Source organism: Sabethes cyaneus, chromosome 1 (genome assembly GCF_943734655.1).
Source record: "Sabethes cyaneus chromosome 1, idSabCyanKW18_F2, whole genome shotgun sequence".
NCBI lineage: Eukaryota > Metazoa > Arthropoda > Insecta > Diptera > Culicidae > Sabethes > Sabethes cyaneus.
In genome coordinates, this window is record NC_071353.1 from 165,765,891 (window position 1) to 165,781,082 (window position 15,192).

General features: G+C 46.8%; 3 protein-coding genes across 3 annotated transcripts; 1 reads left to right on the top strand and 2 right to left on the bottom strand.

Annotated features, from left to right (window-relative positions):
- The first annotated feature begins 2,091 nt into the window (after positions 1-2,091).
- LOC128732402 (uncharacterized) lies at positions 2,092-5,719 on the top strand. Its single transcript, XM_053825649.1, has 3 exons — positions 2,092-4,876; positions 4,937-5,090; positions 5,152-5,719. Exons 1-3 carry the CDS (start codon positions 2,092-2,094, stop codon positions 5,717-5,719), a joined length of 3,507 nt encoding a protein of 1,168 aa, XP_053681624.1.
- A 40-nt stretch (positions 5,720-5,759) lies between these two features.
- LOC128732404 (minichromosome maintenance domain-containing protein 2) lies at positions 5,760-7,431 on the bottom strand. Its single transcript, XM_053825650.1, has 3 exons — positions 6,371-7,431; positions 6,083-6,312; positions 5,760-6,022 (listed from the first exon to the last, which is right to left on the bottom strand). Exons 1-3 carry the CDS (start codon positions 7,429-7,431, stop codon positions 5,760-5,762), a joined length of 1,554 nt encoding a protein of 517 aa, XP_053681625.1.
- A 17-nt stretch (positions 7,432-7,448) lies between these two features.
- Positions 7,449-15,152, bottom strand: LOC128732405 (uncharacterized). The gene is made up of 3 exons (XM_053825651.1): positions 14,891-15,152; positions 7,838-8,096; positions 7,449-7,779 (listed from the first exon to the last, which is right to left on the bottom strand). The coding sequence occupies exons 1-3, from the start codon at positions 15,150-15,152 to the stop codon at positions 7,449-7,451; spliced, it is 852 nt and encodes a 283-aa protein (XP_053681626.1).
- Positions 15,153-15,192: the final 40 nt, after the last annotated feature.

The window sequence follows — 15,192 nt, forward strand, 5'->3', positions numbered from 1 at the left end:
CAATGGACGATAAGCTTATGGGCCTGAAGGATTTTGGTGAAGTCTTATCCTTCTTATTAGCCTTCGTAATGAACGTGACCGTACGTACTTGTTGCCATACTGCTGGTATATGATCTAGTATCGAGCTTGATTGAAAAAGGTTTGTTAGAATAGGTGTTAAAAACGCCTTGCCCTTCTGTAGTAGTACAGGAAAAATTCCATCCCTACCCGGTGATTTGAAGAGTTCAAAAGTGTCAATCGCCCATTCAACCTTGCTTCTTGTAAAAATTTGTTTGGCCCAAAGTACAAGCATCATTCCTGTTTCTATCTAACCCAGTTATTTCACTCGCTATTTCGTGAATGTCTGTCCTGGTTTCAAGTTTTACAGTTCTCTGGAGTATTTTCAATGTTTTCACATGTGTGCCTTCAGTGAATTCTCTTTGATCTTCGTATTTCCCTATTATAGGCAGTGAGAGTTTGTTTATACTCTTCCCACTGTTGTGTTCTTTTTGCCTGGTTAAATAATTTCCGAGTTTTCTTTCGAAATTTCTCCAAAGTTTTGTTCCACCATGGTACATCTCTATTCGTAGAACGTTCCTTTGCAGGACAGGTTTCGTGATAAGCTTGTTGGATCAGGTTTGAAAATTCTTTTGAGTTGTCCTCATGTTCTTTACATGTCCTTGAGCAGCCTTTCAAGTTCTTGACTCCAACCTTCAGTATCGCCTACAGTGGAGTCCTTTATTTCCGGCATTGTCTAGCTGAAATATTAATTTTTTTTACATCAGAGAAGTTCAATTTGAAGTCCCGCGAGTAGTTGTGGAACGGATCCACTGCATCAGAGTCCCCCATGATGTAATAAGTGCCAATATACTGAGCAGGGCGTCCTCCTGATAGTCCTCAAGCTCCGTTCGCCTCCATTCCTATTTATATTAGCTCCTCTAGCTTAGCCCTCGGCGCTCAGCATAGGAGTTATCCATTTGACGTTAGCGTGATAATTTTTTCGCCAAATCATGAACTGCCAGCGCTGAAAAGAGCAATATAACGAAAGTAATTGTGATTAATATACGATATTACCCGAAAAATTCTTATCTTACACCTACCTAGTCTTCGTCCGTCTCTTCTGCTTTTCTTAAAATTGTTGAGTCATGAAAATTGCTTCCTGAATCGATGCGACATTTGATACACTGGATCGTCTTTGTGTTTTTCCTCTTGGAGTGCTGTCAGTAATTGCTTTTTGGTGTTAAAAGAGTAATTGATTGTTAAATGTGTTAGATGTTTTGAGATCCTCTCTTTTCCGCTTTTATTTTGTTGTTAATTCCATTCAGCCATACTGAATTATATGATCAATGACTATTCAAATTTTATGGTTAAAAGGTCGAATGAATTCAATCATGTCACAACCCTTCAGTTATTTTCTAACCGATTAGTTGCAGTTTCTAGCAGCAAAGTAAACAAACTAAAAGCGACACTTTCGACATGCAAATCGACTCACTTTCACTGACGATTTTCCAGCTTCCCGAACAAACGCAAGCAGAAAACCCAAGCAGCACGCTTGCGACGTTTATTCTAGAAAAATGAAGTACAAACAAACTATTACTTTCACCTTACTCGAACTAATGACCGTTTATCTCGCTCGTCCTCCCGCCCGGCGTTGGCCCATCCCTCTATCGTGGAAAGAACCGAATGCACAAGTTGTAGCCACACACATGGGCGCGACATTCACGACATATTGCCGGGGGGCAAGGGCCGATTAACCTGCCGATGATGATGATGATGATGCTACCGTCAAAGAATTGGAGCGCATCCAAGTTCACGTATCGCGATCGGTTCCCAACCATTGGTGAGCGTCGCGACGTTTCTGCCGTATAGGAAGGTAGCAAAGATCCAGAAAATCTGTCAACCGATTCGGGTCGGGCATGGCAGCAGCACGGTTTGCTGCTGAGATAATCTCGGTGCATGGCGCAGTGGCACGCGACGTCACAGTTCATTGCGTCCCGATTAGGGAGGGTTTTAGCGCACTGAGATGGGTGAAGGAAAGCTTCGCAGTTCAAAGTTGTTAGTCTACGCGTGACTTTCGTTGGGAATGGTTTGGGTTCTCATTTCGATCGGAAAATGTCCTTTGCGTCGTATTGGTTTCGGTTTGTGGTTTGCTGTGCGGGCTTAAGTCGCGTTTTGGCTCTGAACGCCATTTATGTCAACAACCAGAAGATCGATAAGATCGATTTGGATAGGATACAGTTGCATAGTCCAACGAATGTACTAACCAAGATCGTGAAAAAGGCGGATTTACTGACAAAGGAGAATTTCACCAATCCGGCGCAGTACTATCAGTACCTGTTGGGAAGTGATCCGGGTGGAACGGTTGATGTGTTGTGGGGCAAAAATAAAACTTATTTGCCGTCGATTTTTCGGAGAAATACAACTACGGAAAAGCCAGTGGTGACCACTTTAGTGTACGCCGATGATCTCTCACCCCTTGAGAACACTTTGAATAATACAACTCCATTTTACAAGGGAGACTATTACGTCGAACAAACCACTAAAGCTACGACCACCACAATTCGCCCGATTAGAAGGTTGAAGAGACCTAAAACCAAGGTTGAAACCGTGAAGAATCGAACCAAACTTACCAAGGAGACCCTGGAACTGCTGCGCAAGTATTTCACCATAAATTGCACGTTAACTCCGGTTCACACGTCGACAACTCCGCTGCCAAGAACGACGACGACCACTCGAAAAGCCCGGACGAGTTCAAAACCGGCCAACAAAGTGATTCGTCCTGCGAAGGTGAAGAAATCCTCCCGTCCGGTTGAGTACGTCTACCCACCGGTCGTTAGTTCCCTCGGCGGGGTACTGGAAAGCTTCTACAACTACATGCACGATGCGTTCATTTCGTCCGAGTACATCTCGATAGAAGAACCGGACGGAGACCGTGGGGATCGTGTTGTGGACCACCCCGGCAAGAGCGGTAGCAAAAAGACGAAACGTGATTCGAGGAACTCAGGACTGGGGGTTACACCTAGCGGTGCGGTGGTTTCAACGATGAAACTGTACGATCAGGGGACTTCGAAGCGGGTTGGTTTGTCGGATGAGGCGACGACTAAGAATAAGCTGACGACCAACATTCATGTGACTAGCGAGTATACACCGGCTACGCCGGCGACTATTCCGTTTCTGCCGGAACAAGCGGCAGCGCTGACCGGTGACAAAGAGAAAAGTAGCGAGGAGAGTGAATCTGAAGAAGCTGGGGAGGACGGTGATTACTACGGGGGGTTTGCCAATACCAGTTACGAAGATGATGACGACGACGATGAGGAAGATGATGATGATGGTAGTCCGGAAGAGGACGACAGTGAAGAAGACAGTGCAAGTGATGAGGCAGTGGGAAATCAGGTGGCACTTAGTGGACACGACAAGGATTACGATTATGGTGATAGAAACGATAAGATCATGAGTTCGGTGAAGGTAAAGCGGCACAAGAAAAAGCCGGTCAGTGTGGAAGACTACAGCGAGGAAGAGGATTACGATGAGGAAGATAGTGAGGAAGAACCGGACGATGGGGGGAGCTTCTTTTCGAGTATGTTTTCGTCACTGGGACGATTCGTTAGATCGTTGGGGTTTCGACCGCGCACACCGGTCGAGTATGACGATTATGACGAAACGCGAAGCACAACACCGAAAATGTTCGATCTTCTGAAGCGACCAACTCGCAGCACCGACCAGCAGGATGCTCAGACCCAGATCGAACGAATTGCGGACTCCACCGAGAAACAACAGCCGTGGTTCCACTACCCATCGTACATGTTCAACGAAATCCAGGAACCGGAGCTGGATAATCAAATCACAAACGCTGATCAGGTTGCTGTCACCGAGGAGAATTCAAACGATTGGTTTCAGTTCCTGATGCCGTGGGACTTTTTCAACCCATGGTCCTCGTGGGACTCAGCCGGTGACTCGATTCAATCCGAACAAACGACGGTGGCGACAACGATGCCTCCCCCAGTTACAACTACGACTCCGCCGGAGTCTGGCTGGTTCCCGAACCTGTTCGGAGGGGGGGCTTCTACAGAATCGCCTTCCAGGCCCACAACCCAGAAACCTTTGATTCCATTCCTACCCGCAACGGATCCACTGCAAAAACCGGAAACTTGGTTCAGCGTTATCGCTCAGCACGTCTTCACGACCACCCGGGCCCCAAAAACGACCCGGGCTCCATCGACGACGCATCTCGGCAAGCCAACGAAAATTTACTACAGCGGCTACCAGCTGTGGCGCGTTTTTCCACGTTCTTCGGAAAACATTCGCTCGCTGGAGGAGTACCGCGTTTCACCGGAAGGCGTCAAGCTACAGTGGTGGAAGGGTCCGAGCTTACGGGGGGCAAACGATATTCTGGTTCCTCCGCAAATGCTCGAACGGATGGCTGCCTATTTGCAGGATGAAGACATCGCGCGGGAAGTGGTGATGCGGGATATGGGTCAGGCGATTCTGTACGAGAATCCTAAGATGACCCGAAGGGAGCAGATTGAGAATGAAGTTTTGCACGGTCATCCGCTGACTTGGTATCGGTATCATCGGTATGGGGATATTGTGAAGTTCCTGAACTATCTGGGACGGAGGTTTCCGCGAAATGTTGAACTGATTCATGTTGGACGGAGTTATGAGGCGCGACCACTGACCGTCGTGAGGGTGAGGTTCGATGGGAAGCGGTCGAGCAGTGGAAAGGTGAGCAACTCAAAGTTCATGAAGGGTTCGAAGCTTCGCTTCGCAGCCAGCAAGAAGAAAAAGGGTCAACGTGGTGCGGTGTTCATCGAAGCAGGAGCACACGGACAGCAGTGGATCGGTCCGAGTGTCGCTACTTGGATACTGGATGCGCTGACGAAGGCGATTGCTAATAATGGTTTGTAATTTATGATGAAAATGGGTAAAATTTGTACTTACCTTCGTTTGTTCCCCGCAGATACAGAGTTGGAGAACATGAAGTCGCTGGATTGGTACATCTTTCCGGTTATGAACCCAGACGGCTACGAATACAGTCATGAGTTTGATCGAATGTGGCGAAAAACTCGATCCAAACATATAGAAACCCAAAGCTCGGGAATTCTGTCTTCGGCGTAAGTTTGCTCTTCTCAATAATTTCTAGTTTTTCGTAAGTTTTTCACTGCACTGTTTCAGACTCAACTGGTTGCAATCGCAGAGCTCGCTGACCGTCGACTCGGATCAATCCTGCTACGGAGTGGATCTGGACCGCAACTGGGATCACCGATGGAACGAAGAAGGCGCCTCGCGCTCGGCCTGCAGTGAGTACTACTCTGGCCACAGAGCCTTTTCCGAACCGGAAGCCCGAGCGTTGAGCAAATTTTTGCTCAACGGTCGACGGAACATTCAGATCTACGCGTCACTGCAGTCGTACGGACAGACGGTCAGCTATCCGGACGAAAAGCGGCCACTGGTCGATGGCGAACGGTTCAGCGACGTGCACGAAATGGCCGCCGTCGGTGTGGAGGCTTTACGTGGTTCCGGTAGTGACAGTTCCTACCGAGTGACGCCGGAAAGTGAAATGTTTCATCCGAGATCGGGAACGTCGGCACAGTTCGCCAGGTATGAGGCTGGAATCAAATACAGTTACACGATCGAATTGCCCGATACGGGAACCCATGGGTTCTTGCTTCCTCCTTCCAGCATTGAAAGCACTGCTAGGGACACGCTAGAGATACTCAAAGGAATGATAGATTATATTTAGTTTAGGCTAGAGAAATGTACAATTAGAATAATTGTAGAAGTTAACGAGGCGTTGAATTTCTGAGAAATTCCTTCAACCAGCAATCGAATCGGTACAGATACTGCTCGAGTTCGTCAATGTCGGTAAAAGTGTCCATAAGCGGAGCCGCATTACCTGGGTTCGAGAAAACACTGTGAATAAAGCGTTCACATATCATAATGGCTACCATGACGTCCAGGCGGGTAGCATGGTTACGGAAACAGAGCCGCGCATGAGCCTCCGTCAACTTCCGAAGAGCAAAGAACGAAGTCTGGGTCAAGGATTCTGCATGAAAAATCACTCAATTAGTCCACGTTGTAGAGAATAGCATAAATGACCTCCAACCTGGTACGGTAAGTCTAGTAGTAACGAAATAATCTCCCAGTAATTGTTCAGCTTCCTCCGAAAAACTGACCTCCTGGCAGTACATCATCTTCAAGAACTGTCGGACGTCCTGTTCACTAACGAGGACTTCCTGATCCGCCGACTCAAAGCCGACAAGCGATCTTTCCAGAATGAAATCGACCACCGACGCGGGTGTTTCCTCCGGCAGAACAACCGGTATTCCGAAAGCACTGCAAAAAAAAACAAATACCTTCAATTCTTAATTTCCTAATCGCACCAACCACTCACTTCAAAAAGGTCAACACCGCAGTCAGATCCTGCTTCGCCTTGCGCGTATAGTTCCAGCAGGTCCAGATGGCGCACTCCAGCGGATAGGTGATGGCATGATTCTCGATGATCACCAGTCCGGATTCGATTTCACGCAGGATACGAACCGAATTGCTCGGCTTCTGCATGGCCCAATCACCGATGTAGCAGACGCCCGTACGGGCCAGCGTCGTAGCACCGCACTCGACGAAGTTGTCGTCCAGCACGTGACCTCCCGCCAGGGGGTCCAACATTCCGGTGACAAAACGACGGGCCAGCTGCCCGATGGAGGACATCAACCGGTGCGAGATGGCCGTGTCGGCGCCCAGCGCGATCACGTGAAACGGTTGATTTTGGCTGGATTTCTGGATTGACGCTATGCTGAGCAGTAGACTTAGTTTCAAGCTATTGTAGGCAGTGGTAGGCACCGCATCCTGACAGAGTTGAGCTGCTAGGAGGTACGAGAAGCAGAAGTCACTGTATTGTTCAGTTACCGAGGTGTACAGTTCACGAATCGAGTTTGGAATGGGTGATACTTCTTGGTAGAGGGAAGTAAACGCAGTTACGGAATTTTCCTCTTTGATTTCAATATCGGTTGTGGAACAACCGAAGGTATTTTGCGTTTCTCCAGCATCAACCGGCGAAAATTGCTGAGAAAACGTCCAACCTTGAGCGGCTTCTATTGCTTCATTGGTAGGGAAAGTCATTGTTAAACCAATTGGTGCCTCCGAAACTCCACTAGAAGTTTCTATTCCGGAAAACGTCACAGACAACGGTTCCGTATCCTGCGTCATTAAAACATTTAACTCATCTTCACCAATTTCTACCTTTAAGTGATCAGTTGGTACTACAAATAAGTCTTCACTTTGTTGACTAAGACCGTCTTGAGACGTCTGCTCAACATCCGTCTTGGTGTCAGCTTCGGTCTCTTCCACCACCAAACCATCACTCGCACTACTCCCGTAGGTCGTTCCTACCACGGCCACACGCGAAACCTCCCGCAGCTCATCCGGATCCGACACCAACCCAACGGCAAAATCCATCACTCTAACTAACGCAACTACAGCAGCTCCTCCACTTGCCACGTGCTAAACAGCTGACTCAGCGGGTTGAACACCCCGGTAAAGGCGTACTCGTAGCCGAGCCGCAACTGCTGGCTCAAATCGTCCGCCAGCCGTACGGAAATGCTCGGATAGATGCGCCCCACGGCGGTCGGCGTCTGCAAACTGTCCGCCGAGAATGCCCGCACGGTGCAGAAATCGGACACGGCTCGAATCCGCTGGTGTTCCTGCAACGCAATACCGCAATCCTCGCACTTGGGAACTCGCTTGACCTCACCGGTTATGGTGATCGCGAACGGATCGTCCGGGCAGACCCACACCGACTGGAGGCTGTCCACCAAATGGAATCATTAAACCGTTGAGCCCGGTTCTAACCGATCATACTTACATGTACTTCTGAGCGGAACTGAAGCCTTGTACGACACCGTGCAGTACGGTTAATCCGATGGAAACCTTTGGCGTGCGAAATAGGTACCGCTCCTCTAGGGGTAATTTCATTCGTAACCTACAGTAGACCTGTTCAAGCCGGATCCGGAAGGGTGACTCGAGACGACAGAAATAGGTGTTGGCAATGCTGAGGACGACTTCGCGGAAGATTTTTTCGTACAGGATCGGTTCGCGGATGATTTTCGACAGAAGTTTTTCATCTGTGGTTGATAAAGAGATTAATTGTAGCGAATTGTACCGAAACCAGCAGGTACGAGCAAGCTGTACAAGTTCATGTTTCGTTCTGACTTATAATGAAGACAGGTAATAATTTGTATAACGATAGACTTTTCAATAGACGGAGAGAATTGTTGACCATGTACTTTGGCGTTGTTAATGGTAAGTCCTAATCTCAGTTTCCAATTTAAAAACCCTAAAGGGCACCATTGATTCCAATGAAATCGACGTCATCCGCAAAACCAAGAACCATGTGATATTCGTGATGATATTCTCGTTCCTTTTCATGGTTGCTCTTAGTATTGCACCGTATAGAGTAGCAGCTTAGAGAGTGCATCCCCTTGATTCGTTGCATCCAACGTCCAACGAAAGTGGCTGACGTCTCACTCGCTATTCTGACGCATGATTTTGACCCATTCAGCGTCGCATGAATCAGCTTAACTAGTTTCGTCGAAAAACCCTGTACTAGCATTATCTGCCACCGCTCATTTCGTTTAACTGAATCGAACGCCGCCTTAAGGTTCACAAACAGATGATAAGTGTGCAAGGTGTACTCTCGAAACTTGTCTAGTAACTGACGCAGGGTTGATTAATCGGTCGTGGAGCGACTCTCACAAAACCTAGTTTGGTACACGCCGACGAAGGACTCCTCTACCGGTCCTGGCCTACAGAACAGGATACGGCAGAGCACCTTATAGACAGAATTGAGCAATGTGATGCCAAGATAGTTTTTACACTCGAATCGATGTCTTTTTTAGAATAGAGCAAACCGCTCCTCCGGTATTTGTTCTTCCTCCCAGATCCTGACTGTGATCCGGTGGATTCTACCACCTCTCTGGCAGTTGTTTCAATAGCACCCCGTAAGTTTATCCACAGCCCACTTACAGCTTCTTTTTCTTTTAGTTGTTTTGCGATTCGTTAGTCATGCTTTCTGGCGTATTCCACTACCACGCCATCTACCGTCAACCGCTGGGTATTGAAACGCAGTTTTCTCTCAGTGCAAGCTTTTGTCTCGTTCGACAACCTAGCGCGAATCTTAGACACGATGTGATAGTAGTTAGAGTCGATATTTGGTCCCAGAAGACCGTACATCGATGCCATCCGAAAAAAAGCTGACCGTCGAACAGGAAATAATCGATCTGGGTGCTAGAGTCTCCATTTACGTTTCTTCAGGTGTGATTCCAAATATTCAAAAGTGTAAAGTAGGTGTTACAAATGACCATATCTCTGGTCGCGGCAATTTGTGAGTCTCGGCCCGTTATCGTTGGTTGATAGATGATGGCTATCTGCCAATGACGCCACTATAGATGAGATAATTGAAAAAAGGTCCTCGACTACAGCGTTTCCCAAATGGAAAATAGTATACGGAGTTTGGCCAAAAAAGGTTGGGAACCGCTGATCTACTACGCGTTAAACCTTTTCTCCGTAATTAATCCAAAGAACTTCCTGAATGGCAGCGGTCTCTACTCCGAGCCGATGTAGTAGGCCAGCTCGTGTCCGGTTTATGAAGAGTTCAAACATCCCGGGTACGGAATTTCCAAAGTGTGTCAACGTCTTAAAATGTAAATTTGAGGTTCTAGTCTTTGACAATATTTTTTAAAATGTCAAAAAACATCATTCGGTTGGATGTATTGCTTTGTTTTTCAGTTTCAATTGACACGCTGCTGTTGCTGGTTCATCTTCAAGATCAGCGAAATCGACCTCAGATGCATCCTTCGCTGGTTACTATTAAGAGAATTGGTGCATCACTAGCTTCGGCAGATAAAAATTCGCTATGATTGAACACACTTCTATTAGGATAGAAGCTTGTGCGCCGAAATCCCTTTTTCTCCACTCGACTCGTCTCCATTCAACTCGGTCGAGCCATCGTGCTTGTTGGCCCCCTGTTTCTGGTGCCGGTGGGGTTGTTGAAGAGGACTATTTTCGTCGCACTGTCGTCCGGCATCATTACGACGTGTCCGGCCCACCGTAGCTTGCTAACTTTCGCTAGATGTACGATGGGAGTCTCCCCAAGCAGCGCCTGTAGCTCGTGATTCATACGCCTCCGCCACTCTCCGCGTTCAGTTCGTACTCCGCCAAATATCGTCCGCAGCACTTTCCCGCTCAAACACGGCTAGCGCGCGTATGTCCTCCGTGAGCGGCGTCACGGCTTCAAGTCCATAAAGAACTACCGGTCTAATAAGGGTTTTGTACATTGTTAGCTTCGTGCGGCGCCGTAGTCGGCCCGATTGCCCGCTTGGGTGTGCCGCTGGATCTCCTTACTAGTGTTATTATCCGCGGTCACCAGCAATCCCAAATACACGAACTCCACTATCACTTCTAGTTCGTCGCCGTCAACGGTTACCGTCTGTGGGAGACGTTTGTTTCCTTTGTGCCTCTTCCTATTCATGTATTTGGTCTTCGACGCATTTATTTTTAGCCCAATTCTCCTAGACTCCGCTTTCAGTCTGGCGTAGATTGCCTCCGCCGTCGGAAAGTTCCTGGCTATGATATCGAAGTCATCTGCAAAGTCTAGAAGTTGGCTACCCTAGGTAAAAATCGTGCCTCTCGTTTCGATGCCCACTCGTCGGATCACACCCTCAAGAGCGATGTTGAACAGCATGCAGGATAAACCGTCACCTTGTCTCAACCCTCGCCGCGTCTCGAAGGGACTCGAGAATGTGCCAGAGATGCCTACGAAACACATCACTCGATCCTATGTCACTCTGATCAGTCGCGTCAGTTTGTCCGGAAACCCGTGTTCGTGCATTATCTGCCATAGGTTGTCTCAATCGACTGTATCGTATGCTGCTTTGAAATCAATAAAGATTTGATGCGTGGGCACGTTGTACTCCTGACATTTCTGCGAGATCTGTCGGATAGTAAAAATTTGGTCCGTAGTTGCGCGAGCCCCCATGAAACCCGCCTGATAATTCCCTACGAAACCTTGTGCTATCGGTGACAGCCGGCGTAACAGGATCTGGGAGAGTACCTTGTAGGCGGCGTTTACCAGCCACGATAGTTGCAGCAGTCTAGCCGATCACCCTTTTTGTAGATGGGACAAACCACTCCTTCCATCCATTCCTCCGGTAACTTTTCCTCCTCCCAAATCATCGAAATAACCCAGTGTAGAGCCTTCGCTAGCGTTTCTCCGCCATGTGTATAAATCTCCGCCGGTAGGTGGTCCTTCCCAGTGGCTTTATTGGTCTTCAGCAGCCCGCTTTTTCGTTTGACTTCTTGGAGATCAGGTGCTAGGACATTACTATCTTCCATGGGCGTTAATTTCCGTTCCGCCTCCTTCTGCAACTTCGCCATTGAGGTGTTCATCGAAGAACTGCTTCCATCTGTCGACCACCTCGCGCTTGTTTGTGATTACATTCCCTCCCTCGTCTCTACACATGTCAGCTTTCGGTGTCTAGCCCTTCCGAGTTTGGTTCAGCTTCTCATAAAACTTGCGCGTGTTATTAGCTCGGAATAGTTGTTCTAATTCTTCACGACCTCTGTCCTCCTTTTGGCGCTTTTCCCTCCTCAGGATCGTGGTCAACTGGTTTGTAGCTCGTCGGTATTTGGCGACGAGGTCTTAACTACCCAGCAATTACGACAACCCCCTTAAACAAACCTCAGGGACTGTAAACGTTCGCGACTTGTTATCAAGAAAACCCCTGAAAACCTTCTGCTTAAATTGTTCCCTTTATTAAAGAATTTCCTTCGGTAATTTCTACCTTTTGACATCTAGAGGTTTCACTTCCGGCGGAGATGCTGACCGGAATCCGTTTGCGGTCAGGTCGATGACTTTTGGCGCGAAGCTTGATGGCCTACTCCCGGTGTTCCGGCTGCGGGCGCACCTGGGGCTCTGAATAAGCGCGATGGCGTCGTTGGCAGGGACGCTCCTTGACGTGAGGACAAAATTCGGTAAAACTCAGGTACAGTTTCGGGTCACGTTGGTAACCGTCAGGTAAACGAAGAAAACTCAGAGGTCCTAAGAGCGAGATGGTTTGTTTAGCGTCGAGTTTTGCAGTGGTCATGGTCGTGAATATGCCGTGAGAATTCTCTGATAGCCATACCTGTTGTTTGCTTCTTTTCGCACGCCTTTTTAGTCTACCTTTAAAACTTTGTATATTTGTACTGGTCTTTCACTAAGAATTTATGATACGTAGCTTTATACACTCAGCTCAGACTTTTATTTTAGTTTTGTCTTCACTGTCTCAGTTGTGCGACTATATTCCGTTTTTTAGTACCGTACTGTTTGACTTCAGACAGGGTAATGGCTCAAGCTTTTGTCCAACGACCTATGGCCTTTTCGTACTAAAACCTCCACTGTCTCTCGCTTATCGTTTTCTGGACTCTTTATCGCCACCCGCAATTCATGTTAGCTTTGCTCCATTTTCCGCCCATCATAAAATCACAAACATCATTAAAAGACCGTAAACAAAAACTAAAACACTCTATTGTGGAGGCAAATGCTTTCTTGTATAAATGCTATAGTGAGTTTCAGTGAGTAAGCTAAACCTAGCTACCGTCGAAATGGTACCGAAAACTAGAGGAAAAGCCCCCAAATATCCTGGCAAGCCCCAGAAAAACATCATATAGGAGACCAGAAACGAATAACCCGGGGTTGCTGCTGCTATATCAAGAGCTTTTCTCCATTGTACTCGTCCTGGGCTATTTGTCGCCAATTCGTTGAGCATCTCGACATTCGCAAGTCAGCTGCAATCTGGTCGAGCTACGCTGCACGTAAGGCCCCTCTATTTCTAGAGTCGCTGGTGCATTTTTGCGACATGGCTCACATGCCAGCGCCATTCTCTGCTTTCTGCTTGTACTCCGCCAAAAATAGTCCGCAACACCTTTCGTACAAATACACGTCTATCTTCCATAAGCAAGGCTGCACAAGTCTTGTGGAGTGAAAAGAAGGTCCGAATTCCAGCTTAAAGGCATCGTTGAATCTTCTTAGCTGTATTATTAGCGGTTCCCCTATATATTTGGTTTGCGACGCATTGATTTTTTACCCAATCCTCTTAGCCTCCGTTTTTCGTCGTCTACAAAGACAAGAAGTTGGCTACGTTTGCTGAAGTTCGTCTCATTTGTTCCGATACTCGCTCGTCGGATCACACCTCCAATAACGATGCTAAACAAACAGTCCATAGGACAATTCGAAAGGAGTCAACCGCGTTAGTTGGTCTGGATAACTGTTCTTATGCACTAACTGCCATAGCTCTTCACGTTTAACTGTATCGTATGCTGTCTTGGAATCCACGTCAATATTAACCGTGGGCATGTTGTACTCCCGACAACACGGGAGGAATTGTCTGAGTGAGAAAACTTGACCCATAGTAACACGGCCTCTCGTTAAGCTCCCGTGATACTGCCCTACGAAATTTCTTGCTATTGTAGAAAGACGCCGCAACAAAATCTGGAAGCACTTTGTATTCCGTCGGTAGGTTTCAGGGTGGGTGTACCCGCATCCCGTAGGGAACGCCATCGTAGGGCCATTGATGAGAAGTAGGTAGACATATTAGGCTCAATACCCGTTGGTCAGATGATCTCAAGGGTAGCTTGTGATTACCTTTGCTTGGAAAAAAGTGCTTCCGATAATCATGCAAAGCTGCAATGTGCTCGTTCGTGTCGGTGTGCAGACAATAAACGCCTTCATACATAACTCCGATGACGATCTTGATGCCCCACAGAGATCAACTGTTGAACGTCTCGTCGTCGGGTCTACAGCAGTTTAAACAGTCGAAAGTATGCTACATTTACAAAACTGAGAATGTAAAATCAGGCATCGAAGATAAGATAACCTATGTTTCTAGAGAAACTGACAAAGTAGGACTTTAAAAACATTTGTACTTCCATTTCTATAGAAAAGCAGGATTTCATTTTAAAAATCAGGATTTTTCGCTGTAAACCAGGGCACCAGGACAACGCTCGTGAAAACAGGACATGTCCTGGTAAATCAGGACGTGTGGTCACCCTAGCGCGGAACATTGGCTGTAGCCTCCGGCATGTACTTCAAGCATTTTATTTTGTCGGCATATTAAAATTGAATGCACCTTAATAGTAGAATCAATATCTTGATTATACTTCCTTAATGCATGGTCTCTTATAACAATGATGAAGATATTTAACTATAAATTTTTCCAAAATTTATAAAACCAAGCCAATTTTTCTTGGGGGGCTTATGGTTACTTGGACAGAATAGAGAAAATTCTGCTAACACACTTTCAAATTTCAACTAAGTTTCAGATAACGCCAACTAATTTACAACGGAAAATATTAAAGAGAATCTATTGCCCGTCTAATACAGTTGTGCTGACTAGACAAAACCATCGTCTAAATCAAAGTTAAATAAACAGAAACGGTACACTGTAAAGAACGTTCCGCTAGGCTTCTGGTTTCAAACCCAAGTTTTTTTTCTGTAAACCTTCTGACTAACTCAAATAACCAACTAGCCAAGATTGATTCGATATGTTAAATTGTTAAATGCTGTTATTTTGGTACAATATCATTCGATTCGTGCGAAACTTTAGCTCTAGTTCAGTTGTTTAGATTTTTGAACCAACTTGAAATACCATTGATAAATAGGTACTATGCAATGCCGTGTCGTAAATTAGAGATGTAGGTATGACATTCTACATCCAAACCATTCTTTTGCTTCGATATTTGAAGAGAGCCCAGAGTTCATTCTTTTACTTAGGTATTTAGAACATATATGTAAATCAGAAATAGAAATAGGCTGTAGCAGGTACCAGGAATGCAACCAACCCTAGCTAAGAAAAAATAAAGATGGTAAACCACAACTCACCAAATTCCTGCAGCGGACCGTAGCCAATGTGCAGTGGCACCACCAGCGGACAGAGCAGCAGATCCTGATCGTTACCTTCCGCCAGGAACCGTTCGTGAAAGGCGGCGCAAGCTTGCCGCACGTGTTCCAACAGCTCGGTCCGCTGGATGAGCAGCACAATTCGTTCACGTAAACGCAGTTCCTTTTTCAGCCCCTCCAGGTGGCAATCGGTCAGTAGGGTTGAATACAGTCGCTTTCCACTGCTGTCGTCAAAGGTGGACATCTACCTAAATTAATTGCCTTTACCGGATTCTTCTTTTTTT

Excerpts from the sequence above, each read along its gene's own strand:
- LOC128732402 (XM_053825649.1), top strand. The coding sequence starts at position 2,092 with ATGTCCTTTGCGTCGTATTGGTTTCGGTTTGTGGTTTGCTGTGCGGGC. Across the intron at positions 4,877-4,936 it reads GAAGGCGATTGCTAATAATG|ATACAGAGTTGGAGAACATG; the intron begins GTTTGTAATTTA and ends TGTTCCCCGCAG. Across the intron at positions 5,091-5,151 it reads TCGGGAATTCTGTCTTCGGC|ACTCAACTGGTTGCAATCGC; the intron begins GTAAGTTTGCTC and ends GCACTGTTTCAG.
- LOC128732404 (XM_053825650.1), bottom strand. The coding sequence starts at position 7,431 with ATGGATTTTGCCGTTGGGTTGGTGTCGGATCCGGATGAGCTGCGGGAG. Across the intron at positions 6,313-6,370 it reads GCGGTGTTGACCTTTTTGAA|TGCTTTCGGAATACCGGTTG; the intron begins GTGAGTGGTTGG and ends TTTTTTTTGCAG. Across the intron at positions 6,023-6,082 it reads TACTAGACTTACCGTACCAG|AATCCTTGACCCAGACTTCG; the intron begins GTTGGAGGTCAT and ends TTTTTCATGCAG.
- LOC128732405 (XM_053825651.1), bottom strand. The coding sequence starts at position 15,152 with ATGTCCACCTTTGACGACAGCAGTGGAAAGCGACTGTATTCAACCCTA. Across the intron at positions 8,097-14,890 it reads CGGTCCGCTGCAGGAATTTG|ATGAAAAACTTCTGTCGAAA; the intron begins GTGAGTTGTGGT and ends TATCAACCACAG. Across the intron at positions 7,780-7,837 it reads AGTTCCGCTCAGAAGTACAT|CCTCCAGTCGGTGTGGGTCT; the intron begins GTAAGTATGATC and ends TTTGGTGGACAG.